The sequence below is a fragment of the Rhinopithecus roxellana genome, chromosome 5 (assembly GCF_007565055.1).
Source record: "Rhinopithecus roxellana isolate Shanxi Qingling chromosome 5, ASM756505v1, whole genome shotgun sequence".
NCBI classification, from domain to species: Eukaryota; Metazoa; Chordata; class Mammalia; order Primates; family Cercopithecidae; genus Rhinopithecus; species Rhinopithecus roxellana.
This window is the reverse complement of record NC_044553.1, coordinates 110709221-110724778: the sequence shown is the minus strand read 5'-3', so window position 1 is coordinate 110724778 and position 15558 is coordinate 110709221. Positions and strand designations below refer to the sequence as shown.

Genomic DNA, 15558 nt, shown 5'->3' with positions numbered 1-15558 from the left:
AGTGAGATGGGAATGAGATTCCCTGCTGACAAACTGGAAGTAGGCTGAAGGCATACTGGGCCTGTAATGGAAAAATCAGAGCTAATGTAGAATATTTTTGAAGAGTCTTATATTTTGTAATTATTGCTTTCTTTGGGGCAAAGGAGAGAAAATTGAATCGAATGACAAAGAGCCATGTTGTTTTGTATAGTTTTGTGCAGTACAAAATCAGTGGGCCCCCAGGGCAGCCTGGACTCAACAGACAACCCTCACTGATCAGATTTCACTCATTTGTGTAGTCAAGTCATTCATGAGTGTTTATTATTTGGATTTATCTGCCATTGCCCCCACCCCATCACCTTGCCAACTTGTATCTGTTTGATAAAAGCTGTTCATATATTCTACCTGTTCCAAGTATATAAGCCCTATGGCAGCACTGGATCAGATGTTGCCTTTTCTCAGAATCTTTTACAGACATTTGGAACATGTACTACGTGCCTTGCTCTGTGCTAGGCCCTAAAGATACAACTATCCGCTTGTAAGATAGACAAAAAAATGTTGGAGGAGGGAGGAAAGGGGGTAAGGGTTGAAAAACTGTTGGGTACTGTGTTCAGTACCTGGGTGATGGGATCAGTTGTACCTCAAACCTCAGCATCATGAGATATACCCAGGTAACAAACCTGCACATGTACCCCCTGAATCTAAAATAAAAGTTGAAAAAAATTATTAAAAACAAAAATTTTTTAAAGATAAATGTGATAACTGCAATAATAGAGATATGTACAAGATATAGAAGTAACACAGAAAGGGGGTTTAGGGTATTTAGCACTTACTCTCTCTGGCAAAAGTAATGGCTGAGAAGGGCTTTAAAAGAAATAGGAATCCCTCAGGCAAATGAGGGGTGACAAGGAGCCCCAAACTGAGAGAACACCTGGAGGGTAGAGTGGGTGGCTGGCTGCAGATAGCTCAATCTAGTAAGAGCAAATGGAACACAGGTGGGAAGTAGGACTGGAAAGGGAGGCAAGGCCAGGACTTTATCCTATGAGGATAAAGTGGAGCCGCTAGGAAATTTAAATAAGCAGGAAATACCAACTGTTGTTTTTTAATGGCTCTCTAGCCATGTGGAAGGTGTATTTGAGGGGATCACATTAGAGGCAGGGAGACCAGTTGGACAACCAGTTGTGCTTGTCCAGGCAAGTGATGAAGGCAGCAATAGAGATGGAGAAAAGAGGATAATTTGAAAGTTATTTAGAAGAAAAATCAGTAAGAGTTGGTAATTACCCATAGGGAGTGAAGATGCGGGAGAAATCCAAAGTGAATTTGGTTTCTCATCCAGGTAACAAAGTCATTCATCAAGAGAGGGAGTACTGGGAGAGCAGTGAGTTTGGTGGGAAGAAGAGTTCAGGTTTGGTTATGTTGAGTTTAAGTAATCTATGGATTAGGATATATATGGGAAGAAATCAAGCAGGTCATTGTATAGATGAGCCTAAAGCCCAAAGACAAGTGTGCGTTACAAATGTGGATATGGAAGTCAGTACTGTATATGAGATGGTTGAAGCTATGAGCAAGCTTGCCGAAGAGAGTGTGCCAATGAAAAACTAGGATGGAGATCAGACCCTCCAAACACCAGCACTGGAAGGAACCTTTGGGAAAAAGGGTCAAGTGAAGAAGAATGGGTAACACCATGCCATTCAACGACAGATTAATTCCATGGTCATATTATCCAGTTTTGCAAAGGTCCATCTTTCCCCCAGCCCTCTGACTTAGTTGCCTTAAACAGAGTATCTGTTGTTGAGATTGCATCAAGAGGTGTGTCCCCTCACAGGTCCCAGGCTTCGTGGGCATTCTGAAAGGTTCTGTAGTGTTAGACAGCACTATCTTCTCCCCAGCTGTTTTTAATGGAACTTTACAGTCAAAGCCCCTGACGGTCTACTTTTTAGAAGTTAGCTGTCTAGGTTGAAATTATTACGCACATAAATGCTTTTTAATGACAAATTTGCCTCAAAGATGTGCAGGGCAGTTGTCATGAGCAACATGGAAAATGAGCCCCTGAACCGAAATGTATGTTTAGAATTAAACTTTTCAGGTTGTGCATGGGGAACCATTTTCAAGTTCTGTTTCCCTGCTAAGATTGTAAATGTTGGGTTCTTTGACCCGAGTCTGAGAAGGTCTCAGGAGAGAGTAATTTGTCTTTGATTCTGGAAGACAGTATGTTGTTTCCCCTCTCCCCCAGTTTTCCAACAGATGATTTATCAGTGGTTAGAGGGCCCCCACCCCCTGTATTTAGGAATCTGGTCAGAATGCTTCAGGATGCTGTGTCTTACAGAGAGGAAGTGCTCAGGAGCCATGAGATACTTGTTTGAATGCTCAATTGATAATGAATTAATATTTTTCCTTTCCCTTCTCTGTCCTCACTGATCTTTATTAACCCAGACAAGCACCCAGTTTCCCTTCAAGCCTCTGTTTTTACAACAGTAGGTTATTCATGTTGGTGCATATGTGTATATCAGCTGACTGGCTGTCCCTCTTGATGTCCCTCTGACTCGTTTGGAGAATAGCTCAAGCAGGCATTTCCTGTGAGCTGGCAAATGGGCGAGCGTTACTGTGCCCAGGATGGGCTTCTCTTCCTGCCTGTGCTCTTCACATGAGGAGTTCCCTTGGCATGCATTTGCTATTGCCACCATCACAGAAGCAAAAACTTATCCAGAAAGAGGCCCTATGGTGTATTTTACAAGAAGATTCAACCTTCAGCAGCCTGGTTTTGTTCTCCTGCTGCAGTTTGTAAGTAAATGACTCCTGGATGTTGATATTGCAGCTCCCTCTAGTGTCACTGTGGCTCAGTCTCTCATAGCATTTTTCTTTCCTTTCAGAAAATATAGACAGCACAGAATCTGCCAAATTCACAGCATTTTAAGTAGATTTTCCCAAACATAGCCAAGACAAATATGAGGTGATTTTTCTCCTATTAGAAAAGGGAATGTTAAATGAAGATGTGGGACCATTCCAGTTCTAGTTTATTTTTATTCCTATTTTTAAATTTTGGGGGTCCTAGGAGGAGTCCTGAAGTAATCATTTATAGATTAAAGAGTAGCTGGCGTGAACAAGTAGAATCTTTCTTGAGATTCCTCCTGTTCATGCCAGCTACTCTTTATAAAGAAGGAATGTGAATTCTTTTCAAGAAAGATAAATGAGAGCCAAGAAGAAGTTACTTTAATCCATGGTAGAGAAAATACTGGTAAGGGCAGAAGGAAAAAATTTGGCAGAAAGAACCCTATCCATTTGTTCTGAAAAAAATGGCTTGTTTTCTGAAATAACTTTTGAACTAGAAATTTATTATCTGAAGTCAGGTCATTTTGAGTTTTTTTTTTTTTAACTAAAGGAGTTATTAATATTTGAAAAATGGCCACAATGTGGTACCTAGAATAATATAATACTCCTACCTGAATTAACATCATTGCAGGCTCCACAATAAAGATTGATGACATACCCATCAAGGACAGTCCTATTATGGGAAATCTCCATTGGTCTGTGTTTGGGTTGTAAACTGTTTTTAGGGTTATGAACCAACTGAAATCACTCTTTTTCCCTTCTCTTTTACACTCTAGTCTTCTCCCTTTTGCCTTTGCTCTTAAAGCTAGAGTGACTCATTATTCTTCAGCCTGTCTATGTATTATAAAACGAAGAGATAAGAAAGTGCCCACTCAGGTTGGCTATCTAGGGAGACCATTTTCCTTTAGAGCATCCAAAATGGTGGAACAATTTATCATTTCTTCTTCGTAAATCACTTTGATCCTTTATCTCAAGTAGATCTGTGAAGCTAAACATAAATTCTTATTGTAGTATCCACACTCTTGTCTACTCACAAAGCTCTGGAAGACCTTATAAAAATGTATGTGTCTGTGTGAATGTCTAGATATAATTAGAATATCACAATTCAAATACTAGTCACAATTAGAATACCTTCTCTGCTTCTAATGTTAAACTACAAGGTGACAAATTTTTTTTCAGCCTGACTTGACATAGTTAAATCTAGACTTGGCCAAACAATTCTCTCTTGTAGCTTTAGGTTGCCCTCTCTTGGTTTCTAACATACTGCTGGTGTTAACTTGTTTGTCAGGGCTGACCCAGGCTTGGAGATACTGAATGTTAGCAGTTTCTTTTTGCCTGTCCTCTATCAAACCTGTAATCAGAGAGCCTCACTGCTGTGGCAGGTGGCTGTCGGGACTCAAAATAAAGATCTATTTTTCTGTTTTGCTCATTGTTTCAAAAAATTAGGATTCTCTAAGATTGCTTTCGTTTGACATTTGCAAGTTGTTAACTGTTTTAGTCATTATCGGTGTTACATTTGTACAACTTTGTAGTTTACAGATGTACTCTATATGCTTGATCCCAATTAATCCTCACAACTGCCCTGTGAAGTAGATTTCAATGTTCTTTATATTGTCTCCTTTAATAGGGAGACTGAGACCCAGAGAAATTAGTGAAATGCCCAAGGTTATACAGCTAGTAGCAAAACTAAATCCCAGGCCTCCCAAGCCCTTGGAGAGTGTCCTTTTTTGTAATGTAACAGCTAGAGTTTAACCATCCAATCTGATTCAGCTAAATTTAGTGGTATTTGACAGTATTTTCAAAGATTGAAGAGTTGAGACCCTTGAGCTTTCATTCCAGAAGACGATGTAATATTCAGCAAACTTAACTGGCAATGGGGTTAATGGTGCCATGTGCTGGATCCAACTCCTGTACAACTAAACAATGACTAGGATAGAATTTTTAAATACCTGGTAACACTTAAATGTGAAATATTGCCAACAGTGCAGTTATAAACATAACAAATGTTGTTATGATTGATGAGCATATAGGATTATATATTATACTGCATATACTAAGACTTCGAGAGCTTTCCAGAGATAATGTTTTCTGAAAGATATATGTTTGAACTTGAACTCAGGCTGGGGACATCTGTTCAAGACCAGAAGTTTGCTTAAAAAAGAAATACTTCGTATATCCTCAAACTGAATTAGATAGGTAGTAGAAGACTTGAAGGAAATTGTGCTCAGGTATAGATAGATAGATAGATAGATAGATAGATAGATAGATAGATTGATTGATTGATTGATTTCCATGGCACTGGTCACTGATATCAAGCCTCTTTAACTGTAATAAATATGATAAACTAGAGAATAAGAGAGAGAGAGAGAGAGAGATGCTTTTTTCCCTTGAGACTCCCTTGCTTTTGATTTTTTTTGTTTTTTTAATATATTTGAATGGAAATCAGAATGTGCTGCTTCTCAGAACTGGGGACCCATCTGAATCCTCCTAAGAATGTATACATTTTTCTTTTTAAATAAAAATTACTAAAAATTGCTTTTTTAAAATTTGCTTTTCTGTATTATTGTAATAAACACGCAGTGTAAACACTACAGAGAGTGCATGTTGCTGGAAGCCTTTGATGTTTGTAATATGTGACAATGTGCCCCTGCTGAGGAGGGAGAGCAGAGAATGATCCTCAGTTAACAGGGCTGTGGAGCGGACTCCAGACCAGACTATTATGATTCATGAACTAGTATTAGAGACTTGAGTCTTCCACTGTCAGCCTGTCTATAGCATGAGGATAACCCATTTGGGGTGGTTTTACTTTTTGGTTTGATAACCCCTTAAGAGTAGAAATACAGTCGTCACAGTATATAGAATTCTTGGCTAACTTTTTTTGATCAAAAAATTCTTCCTTGATCCATAACCACTTAATAAAGTTCTTTAGGAAAGGTCTTATTGCTTCAATAGCGGGTGTTAAATGAGGCCTGTTAAGAGAAAGCATAAAACTCAGACAACCACCGTTGAAATGATGGTTTTGTTCTGACTAGGTCAGACCAGTGACTCTCTCAACCCTACCAGTGATCCATGAGTGCCAGTGTTGTGACTATCACAATGACATTCACTGAAAAGTTAGGAAAACCCACAGTTTACCTGGCCAATCTTATAGCCCTCTCCTAACCTGTGAGATGTTGACACAAAGGGTGATGGGTGATGAAATAAGGTATTCTGGTCTCCATTATGAGTCTGTTGGCCTGCTCTATCAGTCTGGGCTACAAACCTCCACAGAAGTAAGTGAAAAATTATTTCATTGTCGTTCTGATGAGGTGCAAGGTTATAGTGGAAAGAGCAGGCTTTGGCATTAAACAAAATTAGGTTTGCAAACATAACCCTGGGCTTTTCTTCTTTTTTAAATTCTTAGATCCTCAATCTACTTTGAAAGGTTAATGTGAGGACTAAAAATGGTACACAGAAAGTGCTCATCACAGCCTGGAATGTAGGCAACCATGAGAAACGGTTACCACCATTATTATTGTCACTTAACGTGGGGCAAGCCTTGCCAACAACTTTACTATATGATTGTTTGTCCCTAACCAGTCACCTTCTAGTTAATCCTCCTGATACATCATAAACGTGGTTATGAGAGTGTGAGTTTTAAATTGTTTTATTATCTTTCAGATCTGTAAGAGCAAAGCTAAAGAATCTCAGCAGTATTATCACAGCTTGGCTGTCCGGCAGAGTCTGGCTGTCCATTTTAACATTCAGCAGGACTGTGGTCATTTCCTTGCTGAAGTCCCTAACCGTCTGCTTCCCTGGGAGGATCCTGATGACCCTGAAAAGGAAGAAGATGACATGGAAGAGACTGAAGAAGAAGCCAAAGGAGAAACGGATGGGAAAAACCCAAAGCCCTGTTCTGAAGCAGCATCATCCCAGAAAGAGAGCCAGGGAGTCATGAGCAAGAAGCAGAGGAGCCATGTTGTAGTCATCACCAGGGAAGTTCCATGTCTCACTGTGGCTGATTTTGTGCGAGACTCTCTGGCCCAGCATGGGAAAAGCCCTGATTTGTATGAGAGGCAGGTGTGTCTGCTGCTGTTACAGCTATGCTCTGGTCTTGAACACCTCAAACCCTACCATGTCACTCACTGCGATCTACGCCTAGAGAACCTGCTACTTGTCCACTACCAGCCTGGGGGCACTGCCCAAGGCTTTGGGCCTGCGGAGCCCAGCCCCACCTCATCTTATCCCACTAGGCTTATAGTGAGCAACTTCTCTCAGGCCAAACAGAAGAGCCATCTGGTGGACCCCGAGATCCTCCGGGACCAGTCTCGCCTTGCCCCAGAGATCATAACAGCTACCCAGTATAAAAAGTGCGATGAGTTCCAGACAGGCATCCTTATCTATGAGATGCTGCACCTATCCAACCCCTTTGATGAGAACCCAGAGCTGAAGGAGAGGGAATACACACGAGCAGACCTGCCTCGCATCCCGCTCCGCTCCCCCTACTCCCGGGGTCTGCAGCAGCTGGCCAGCTGCCTCCTGAATCCCAACCCTTCTGAGCGGATCCTCATTTCAGACGCCAAAGGCATCCTCCAGTGTCTGCTCTGGGGCCCCCGCGAAGATCTCTTCCAGACTTTCACCGCCTGCCCTAGCCTAGTGCAGAGGAACACCCTGCTGCAAAACTGGCTAGACATCAAGCGAACACTGCTCATGATCAAGTTTGCTGAGAAGTCCCTGGACAGGGAAGGTGGGATCAGCCTTGAGGACTGGCTTTGTGCTCAGTATTTGGCTTTTGCCACTACAGACTCCCTCAGTTGTATTGTGAAAATTCTGCAGCACCGTTAATATGTACCTGGATGCTGCTTTTACCACATCTTCACCTTCTTCATGTCACCCATGCACTTCCCCTTCCTAGTGCTCACTCCAAATTCAAGGAAAGAAGAAAGACAAACCTCTATCCCTGTCCATGAAGTAGGTCCATTCAGAAAGGTTATCCACTGCCCCAAATTGAATGAGAAGCTGAGTCTGTCTTAACTTCACAGAAATTCAGCTGCACAAACTTGCGGTTGCCTTCCCTTGAAACACCTTCTATCCTAATAGAAGAAAATGCAGGTAAAAATGAAAATCCATGTTCTTGAAGGGACAGCTTCTTTGGTATGAACTCAGTGAGCCAGTGAGCTGTGTCCATTTCCTCCATAATTCTGGATATCACCTATCTTTTTAGCACCGAGTATTTACTCTCACTAGCAGTAGACAGACTTAACCAGTCTCTACCATGACCCAGTAGACTCTGACAACAGACTCTTCCTTTAAGGTGTCAGCAGCTGACTTACTAGGCAGAACTGCCATCATTAGCAGCAGCCCAGTTTTGGTTACCAGGGACTGTATCCTTTGTTCCAGGAGAGAGTAGAAAGAAAAGGAGAGATCCCATCCTTGGGTCATCGATCCATTTTCATTGCCATTATCTGTAAGTATGTGCACTGCATGGAGGACAGCCCTAATAGTCTCCCCTCTGCTGCCACTGCCTGATTCTCCACTCTGTCCCCACTTGCCAGTGAAGTTTGGATTTATCAGCCACTTGTGGCCCATTACAGAGCTGACCCAAGGTGGTGTCACCAATGCCTCAGCAGGGTGGAGTGCAGTTCAGAGCTTATAAATAGCTGGCAGGGCATGAGGAGATGATTTTCTTGCATGTGCAATTCTCTAGGGGCCATCAGGGAACAGAGGTTAAAGTACCCTTTGATTACTGTCAGAACTGTCAGCATTTGCAGTTTTCCCCTGAGCAGTAATTGGCCAGCTCCCTTCTATCAGTAGCCAGTGTTAACTAGTTTAGCAAATGCTGTAAACAATTCCCCTGAATGAAATAGCTGTCAGTGGAGCTCTAAGATCTTACAGGGCACAGTGAGGTGGGCTGTTGGGATGGCCGTAGGCAGGGGAGGGGACGAAGGCCACTGATGAGACTGCTGAACTCCTCAGAATGTTGACCTCTTCTAGAGAGACTGCCTCCCAGTGTAAGTGGCTCATTGCTCCTTCTGACTCTCTTTAAAATGGCTCTGGAAGACAGCTCACAGGAATTCTGATTGCTGAGGTGGGTGATTGAGAGCTGTTCACCATGTGTGCAGCCTGTGCTCCCCTCCTGTGGATATATGTGCAATTTTTGTATGTATTTTTTTTAGCTGTATATTACAGTGTTTATGTTGCAACTTCACCTGAAGCGAGTCTACAGAAACCTTCCCCCTTCTTCCCTTGGCACATATTTGCGCTAAGAGATGAGCGTTCCTTCCACTGGGGTGTGTGTGTGTGTGTGTGTGTGTGTGTGTACACGTGTGCACCTGTGCTTGTTTTATTCAAAACTGTGAGTATGTGTTTACTTTGACTTTGAAATCCCAAGAGTCACTCGAACAATGTGTATGTACACTTGTGTGCCCATGTGTGCGTGCACACACATGCTGGAAGTAGAGGCCACGCCTCTAGAGAGGCAACCTGTGGCAGGGTTGACAGACATGTTCTCTGTGCCTAGTGAGTGAGTGAGCCCTGAGGCCCCTCATCTACCAGTGCAGAGTTTCCTTAAAGCCAAGACTGATTGTGCAGTATTACTTACATAGCACATTAGTGGCCTTGGAAAATTTCTAAACTTTTAACATTTTTAACAGCCTTTCATGTGATTCATGTATATGAAAGAGGATCAGGAAAGGAGAATAATGTATTTTATTGTGCTCTTATTGTTTTTTTTAAGTGATTGGAATATGTGAGGCTCTATATGGAGAATGTCCTTATACCCTGGCCAGCAATATAGGATTCACAGGGAGGAAGGCTGGTTAGCCCACAAAGAGTCTTGCCTCCTCTAGCCAGAGTGCAGGGCTCTGCTCCTAGGAATGGCCATGGAGTGGGCATGCTGCTGCAGGCCAGCAGTCCGCTCTTGGTGTCCTGTGGCATGGCCGCTCCTTGCCTTGAAGGTTGGTGTTTGGTTCATCTTAGCATAGCCCATGTGCACATAACTCTTTGCCTGATTATGCACTGAAGTGGCAGCACACAGACCACTGACCATGTCAGCCAGCACATTCCCTTAACCTCCCCCACCTCCCACCTTGCAATGGCTTGCATTTTGAGATATACCTTCTCAATGTCACATTCGTGGTGCCTTGCCCATGTAAATTTGAATGTTGACTATTTAATAAGGGTACATATTTAATGCAGAATGTTCCCTGGTCCCTTTATTTGTTATGTCTCTACATATGTTTTTTTTTTTTCTTTCTTGCTCTTTTTCTGTTATGATTTGGATCCAGTCTTTACTTTAACTCTATGGTATAATAAGCATGGACACCTCCACTACCATTATCTTACAGCACTGGTAAACCAAGCACTTCTTCACATCAGATGTTTTTAGTACTGTTTTTATATTCAGATTCGTTAAGGGCGAAAGATGAATGCGAACTAGCCAGAGAAGAGCCTCAGGCTTCTCAGAGACAGGTGGCTAGATTAATTTTTCTCTGGGTGATGGCCAAAGAATGTGAGGTAGAGAGGGAAGGGGGTGTTACGGGTTAGAGCAGAATAGAGAAAGAAACTATATTTCTAGGCAAAAAGTACTACATGAGTTGGTTTTCAGAATATTTTTCCAAAAAAATGAAATTCAGTCAGTTTAACATTATCACAAATATTTTTCGTTTTAATTGTGGTAGGAACTTTGAATTTGTTCATCAACTGGAAAGAAATTCTACCCTCTGTAGACACATATACACACACACATTTTATATATATACATATATATATGTTTGAATTGTGACTAGTATAGCACTTTACGTTTTCTCAAGTAACACGAAGTTACTGCCTTCAATATTGATTGGAAATTGTTTTCTATTGAGGTCTATACTATAGAGTTTTCCATTTATATTGAGAGTTTGAACAATTAAGCTCCTATTGGAACTTTTCCTTAAGCCACATGAGCATGAACAATCTCTGTGACACTTGGGTGCTAGAGAAACACAACAGTGGCTAAAGTAGCCAAGAGCAAGACTGAATGTATAGCAGAGTGCCTTGTTAGAGTGGTAACCTAGTCTTGGAAGCGATTCAGTGGATGTTTCACAAAGAGGACTAGAACTTCAAGAAGCCTCCTGTGCTGGCTGAGGTGAGCCCTTTTGGTATATGTACGCTACTGGGATGCCTAGAAGCCAATTCGTGAAGAATAACAGCAGGATGAGAAAAAGAGTAACTGTAACCTGTGGAACGACAACATAAGAATCACCAACCCCTAGGCTGAGCTAGAACTGGAAGCCAGGAATACGGCAATGAGTTTCAAGATTTGCCCTCAGAAGATGAACTGGGTGAGGTATGGGTTGGGGTGAGGGCACAAGCACTCATCCTACCTACCCTGCTGCTGTTGAGGAGCTAGAAGTAAAACATATTGGTTAGGATTTTAACAGTTGGAGTAGCCTCCCATTGTCAGATTAAGTGGGGGTCAATTTTGCTTCCAAACTCAGAATAAGTTTGTAAACGTGGGAAAGTCTAAGCCAAGAGAGCTAAAGCTTTAGAATTACTAATGACATTTCTGGGAGTAAAACTATCGAAAATTACATCTTAAAAGTTTCTAGTAGTATAAAGTTCCCAGGCCAGGCGCAATGGCTCATGCCTGTAATCCAGCACTTTAGGAGACCGAGGTGGGCGGATCACCTGAGGTCAGGAGATCAAGACCAGCCTGGCCAACATAGTGAAACCCCGTCTCTACTAAAAATACAAAAATTAGCCGGGCATGGTGGCAGGCGCCTGTAATCTCAGCTACGCGGGAGGATGAGGCAAGAGAATCGCTTGAACCCAGGAGATGGAGGTTGCAGTGAGCCGAGATTGCGCCATCACACTCCAGCCTGGGAGACAAGAGTGAGAGTTCGTCTCAAAAAAAAAAAAAAAAAGGTTTCCAGGAAAGATCTTTGGGTCCTACTAAGCTTCTCAATTTTGAGTTACGAATACTTTGGTTCTGGGAAGTAACCTGACATTTGGTTTTGCTGGAGGGTTTTCACTAGATTTCGCTGGAATTAGGATTTTCTCCTAGATTTTACCAGCAGTGATCTGAAAAAGTACAGCCTAGTCCCAGAAATAGAGATGGATTTAGGATACTATACTATATTTCAAATGATTCTAGATGTGTAAATATAGTATGAACATTCTTGGAGAGGGGTAAGAAAAACTGGACTTCCTGGGCCAACCCTGGCATGTTTTTCATTCCCATCACTAGTTAATAAGGATTGAAAATTCTGCTCCAGGCTAATGAGTGAACAGGATGGCTGCCCACAAAACCAGGTTATTAGTTTTACCTCATTGAAGCTCATATTCTCAAAGGCCCAAAGTGCTGTGCCGAGACAAATCCAAGTGCTGCTCCTGCCGAAGTGCGCACTGAAGTCCAGCTGTCCGTGCTTACAGCAGTGCCGAAAGTGGGGATTCCATGGACCAAAAACGCTGCCGTAAGGGAGGCCAGAAGAGTTATAGTGCAAGATCCTGGGAGAGATTATACCAAAGAAATCAAGCCTTTTTATCTGATGCTTGTAAGATGATGAGGGTGAGCTGTGACAGATGCCATGGGAGGGGAGTTCACATACATTCCATGTCAAGGCATTTAGCTGATAAATCCATCCTCAGAAAAGCACCTTTTTTAAAAGTCCATTTTGTATATTAGAAGAAGATGATGATGATGATGATGATGATGATGATGATGATGAAATCCCTGGCAGATATGAAGTTCCTCAGTATTTTAGGAGAAGGAACTCTTCCATCTCCCCTTGACATGACTGTGGCTATTGTCCAAACCTCAGCTTGAGAACATCATATCAATATAATACTGAGAACGGAGGATTTTTTTTTAAGGGATATGGTAGTTAATAGGTTTGTTTAAAGAACTCTTGGGAAATTTCTCAACAAATTGTAATTGTTTTTATAAACCTTCCTACAGAGTTGTTTACCATTCATCATCACCATCATTTAATATCTATAAGTGCCCAGAACGTACAAGGTGCTATACAGCTGTTAAACACCCCTTCCCTGCAACTGTTTAAAATTAGAATAGATTTTTGCATCACCCACTGCTAGAAGCTTTCCCAACCTAGGTGGGCTGCGAGGGCCTGCATTCCCAACATCCCATTACATGTTTCCCACTCCAGAAAGTCTCCAGGTTTATTCCAGCTTTTTATCTTGACGTGTCCCATCCACCCCCATGGTTTGGTTGGTTTTGTTTTGTTTTTTTTAATCAAGAAAGTTTCAGGGAATCAAAAGAGGTCAGAAATTTTTTAACCTAGCAGAAGTACAGAGTCATATATTTTGCTACGAATATTGTTGTAGTACAGAAAACCCACTTTGCCTGTTAGTGTGTGGATAGTATGTGTGTGTCCACACTCGTGATAACTTGAATGTTGAACCAGACATAGGGTTTGTTTTTGAAAGGTTAAACCACACCGCTTCAGGAACTTGCTCCAAACACTACTTGGTTATCCCTTCCTTTACCAGATAGAGCTAAAGAGTGTGATGTGTGAACACACTGGGTTGGGATTTTCTGTCGAGGATATGCAGGGCATTTTGGCATGAGGCAAATACAGAAGCAAGATTTCATTCTACTTAGTAATTTGAATCATGACAGTCCTCATTCCAATCTCTCTTTAATTCTCTCTGGCCCTGCCCACACTCTGTATTTGAAAATCTTGTTTTTGCTCTTTCCAGAGCTTCACCCCTCTACTTACCTATTGTAAGGTTGTATAAATCTATCATTGAAAGGTCCCCTCTGCCACCAGTGGCGCCACCCTTTGGTTTGCTGTGGTACTTTGCTGTGTACTCTGTGGCATCATGTTACTGTGTAAATAAATTCATTTTAATACACACTAAAAAACAGACAAATGCTTGTCCTTTCGGCGACTCTTCCACACTGACATGCTGAAGAGGGTTTGGTTGCAGACATGGTTATGTCTTGTCCCCCCAGGGTAGGTGCCCTGTCCATAATGCAGGAAATGATGGCTTTCAGCCACTGTGCCTTCTGCACTCTGGGTCCTCATCCCCTGCTGACATGGATTATATTTATCTTTATTCCCTGTCTAATCTGAGGAAATCAGGCCCCAAAGAGAAAGCGAAGGCATTCTGCTTTTCCCAGACCTCAGAAGGCTGCAGGTTTGCTGTGTGAGATCGCCCCCTGGTGAGCCGTCACCTGCAGGCTTCCTGGGTTTGTACTGCATGTTGAGAGGCTGGGTTAGCTGGCTCTGGCTGACCCTCTCCGTGGAAATCAGAGCTGTTCAGGTAATGTGAGCGGGGGCAGGGCATCATCTGCAAGATTCACATGCCTCTGACGCACAGTGATACACAGGGGCCTCACAAAGGCAGACAAGCTAATGTGTGGACACTTCAGCAGCGCAGAGGAGGCTGCCTGGCTTAAGCAGGAAGAGTCAGCAGTGGTAGCAACAACTGCCGCATTATTAGAGGAGAACAGATGAAAAGGCAAACATGTAGATTCTAAATTTAGAGCAGATTTTAGAGCACCAAACCCTTTACAGTGGACACTGTCTTTTCCACTAGCAAGCACTCTGGAATTTGCAGATACTGTTTTTAAGGCATATCCCAGAAGAGTGGCTGCCAGACTTGAGGTTTATGTTGCTGAGGAGCAACAGAACAGAACCCATGTTGGTGTGGACCCAGAAGCTCCCTGTGTGTTGCCTGGGCCCAGGAGGAAGGGTCAACAGCAAGAATGACTAGACAATCCCCAGGGACACAGGCCCTGCCTGCTGCAGCTATGTAGCCTGCTTGCTGGAGAAGAGCCTAGGGAACTTCCCTTCTAGTTGTCAGCTCAACACACTGGCTTCTGGGAGAAAGGAAGCAAAGAAAAAAGTAGGCAGTTGGGGTTGGGAGGTCACATAAACAGAACGCTCCAGGACCTGGCTGCTGTGTGAAACTCTGCTGGCCTGAGTGGTCACCCTGTGTGCCAGGCCAGGTCTCACTAACGCAGGACTCCATAACAATTGCTGCAGTACTGACTGAGTGATTACATTAAATATTAAAAGCTGAAGGGTCCAGTGCCCTTATACAAAGGCTGAAATGTAACAAAAGCCCCACTGGGAGTTTTGCCTAGACCTTTCCTGGGCCTTGAAGCATGACAAAATAACAAAGGAATTCTTAACAGGACCTGTTTAGGATTAAACAAGTTTATTGGGGGTCTGAAGGAACTCCCCACACCTCCATGATTTAGCAGGAGACAAGATAAGGGTAATCACCCCAGCACTTGGACCCTTTTAGATTAAGTAAACTTAACTGAGGCTCCAGAGGAAGGTCTTCAAGACTCGGACCTTAGTTATAGATTAAAAGAAGTTGGCCGGGTGCGGTGGCTCACACCTGTAATCCCAGCACCTTGGGACCCAGAGGCGGGTCAGATCATGAGGTCAGAGACCAAGACCATCCTGGCTAACACGGTGGAACGCCGTCTCTACTGAAAATACAAAAAATTAACTGGGCGTGTTGGCAGGCACCTGTAGTCCCAGCTACTCGGGAGGCTGGGGCAGGAGAATGGCGTGAACCCAGGAGGCGGAGTTTGCAGTGAGCCAAGATGGCGCCACTGCACTCCAACCTGGGCGACCGAGCGAGACTCTGTCTCAAAAATAAATAAATAAAAAGTCACTTATGTCTTTAGATTGATGAACACTTACACGTAGACATATAGCTTAGAAGGTATATAAGATCTGGGAAACGGTAATTTTGAGTTGATCTGGCGATAACTTCCAGGCCTTCTCCCTGTAACTGGTTACAGAGATAAAA

The 15558-nt window shown here is 42.8% G+C and overlaps 1 protein-coding gene across 2 annotated transcripts in view; it reads left to right on the top strand.

Moving 5' to 3' along the window:
* PEAK1 (pseudopodium enriched atypical kinase 1) overlaps positions 1-13653 on the top strand; it is a 300449-nt gene extending 286796 nt beyond the window's left edge. For both annotated transcript variants that reach the window (XM_010373269.2, XM_030930492.1), the window contains one exon: positions 6469-13653. In XM_010373269.2, the coding sequence (XP_010371571.1) occupies positions 6469-7632 (1164 nt within the window). In that variant the 3' untranslated portion in view covers positions 7633-13653. The remainder of the gene's footprint in view (positions 1-6468) is intronic.
* Positions 13654-15558: the final 1905 nt, after the last annotated feature.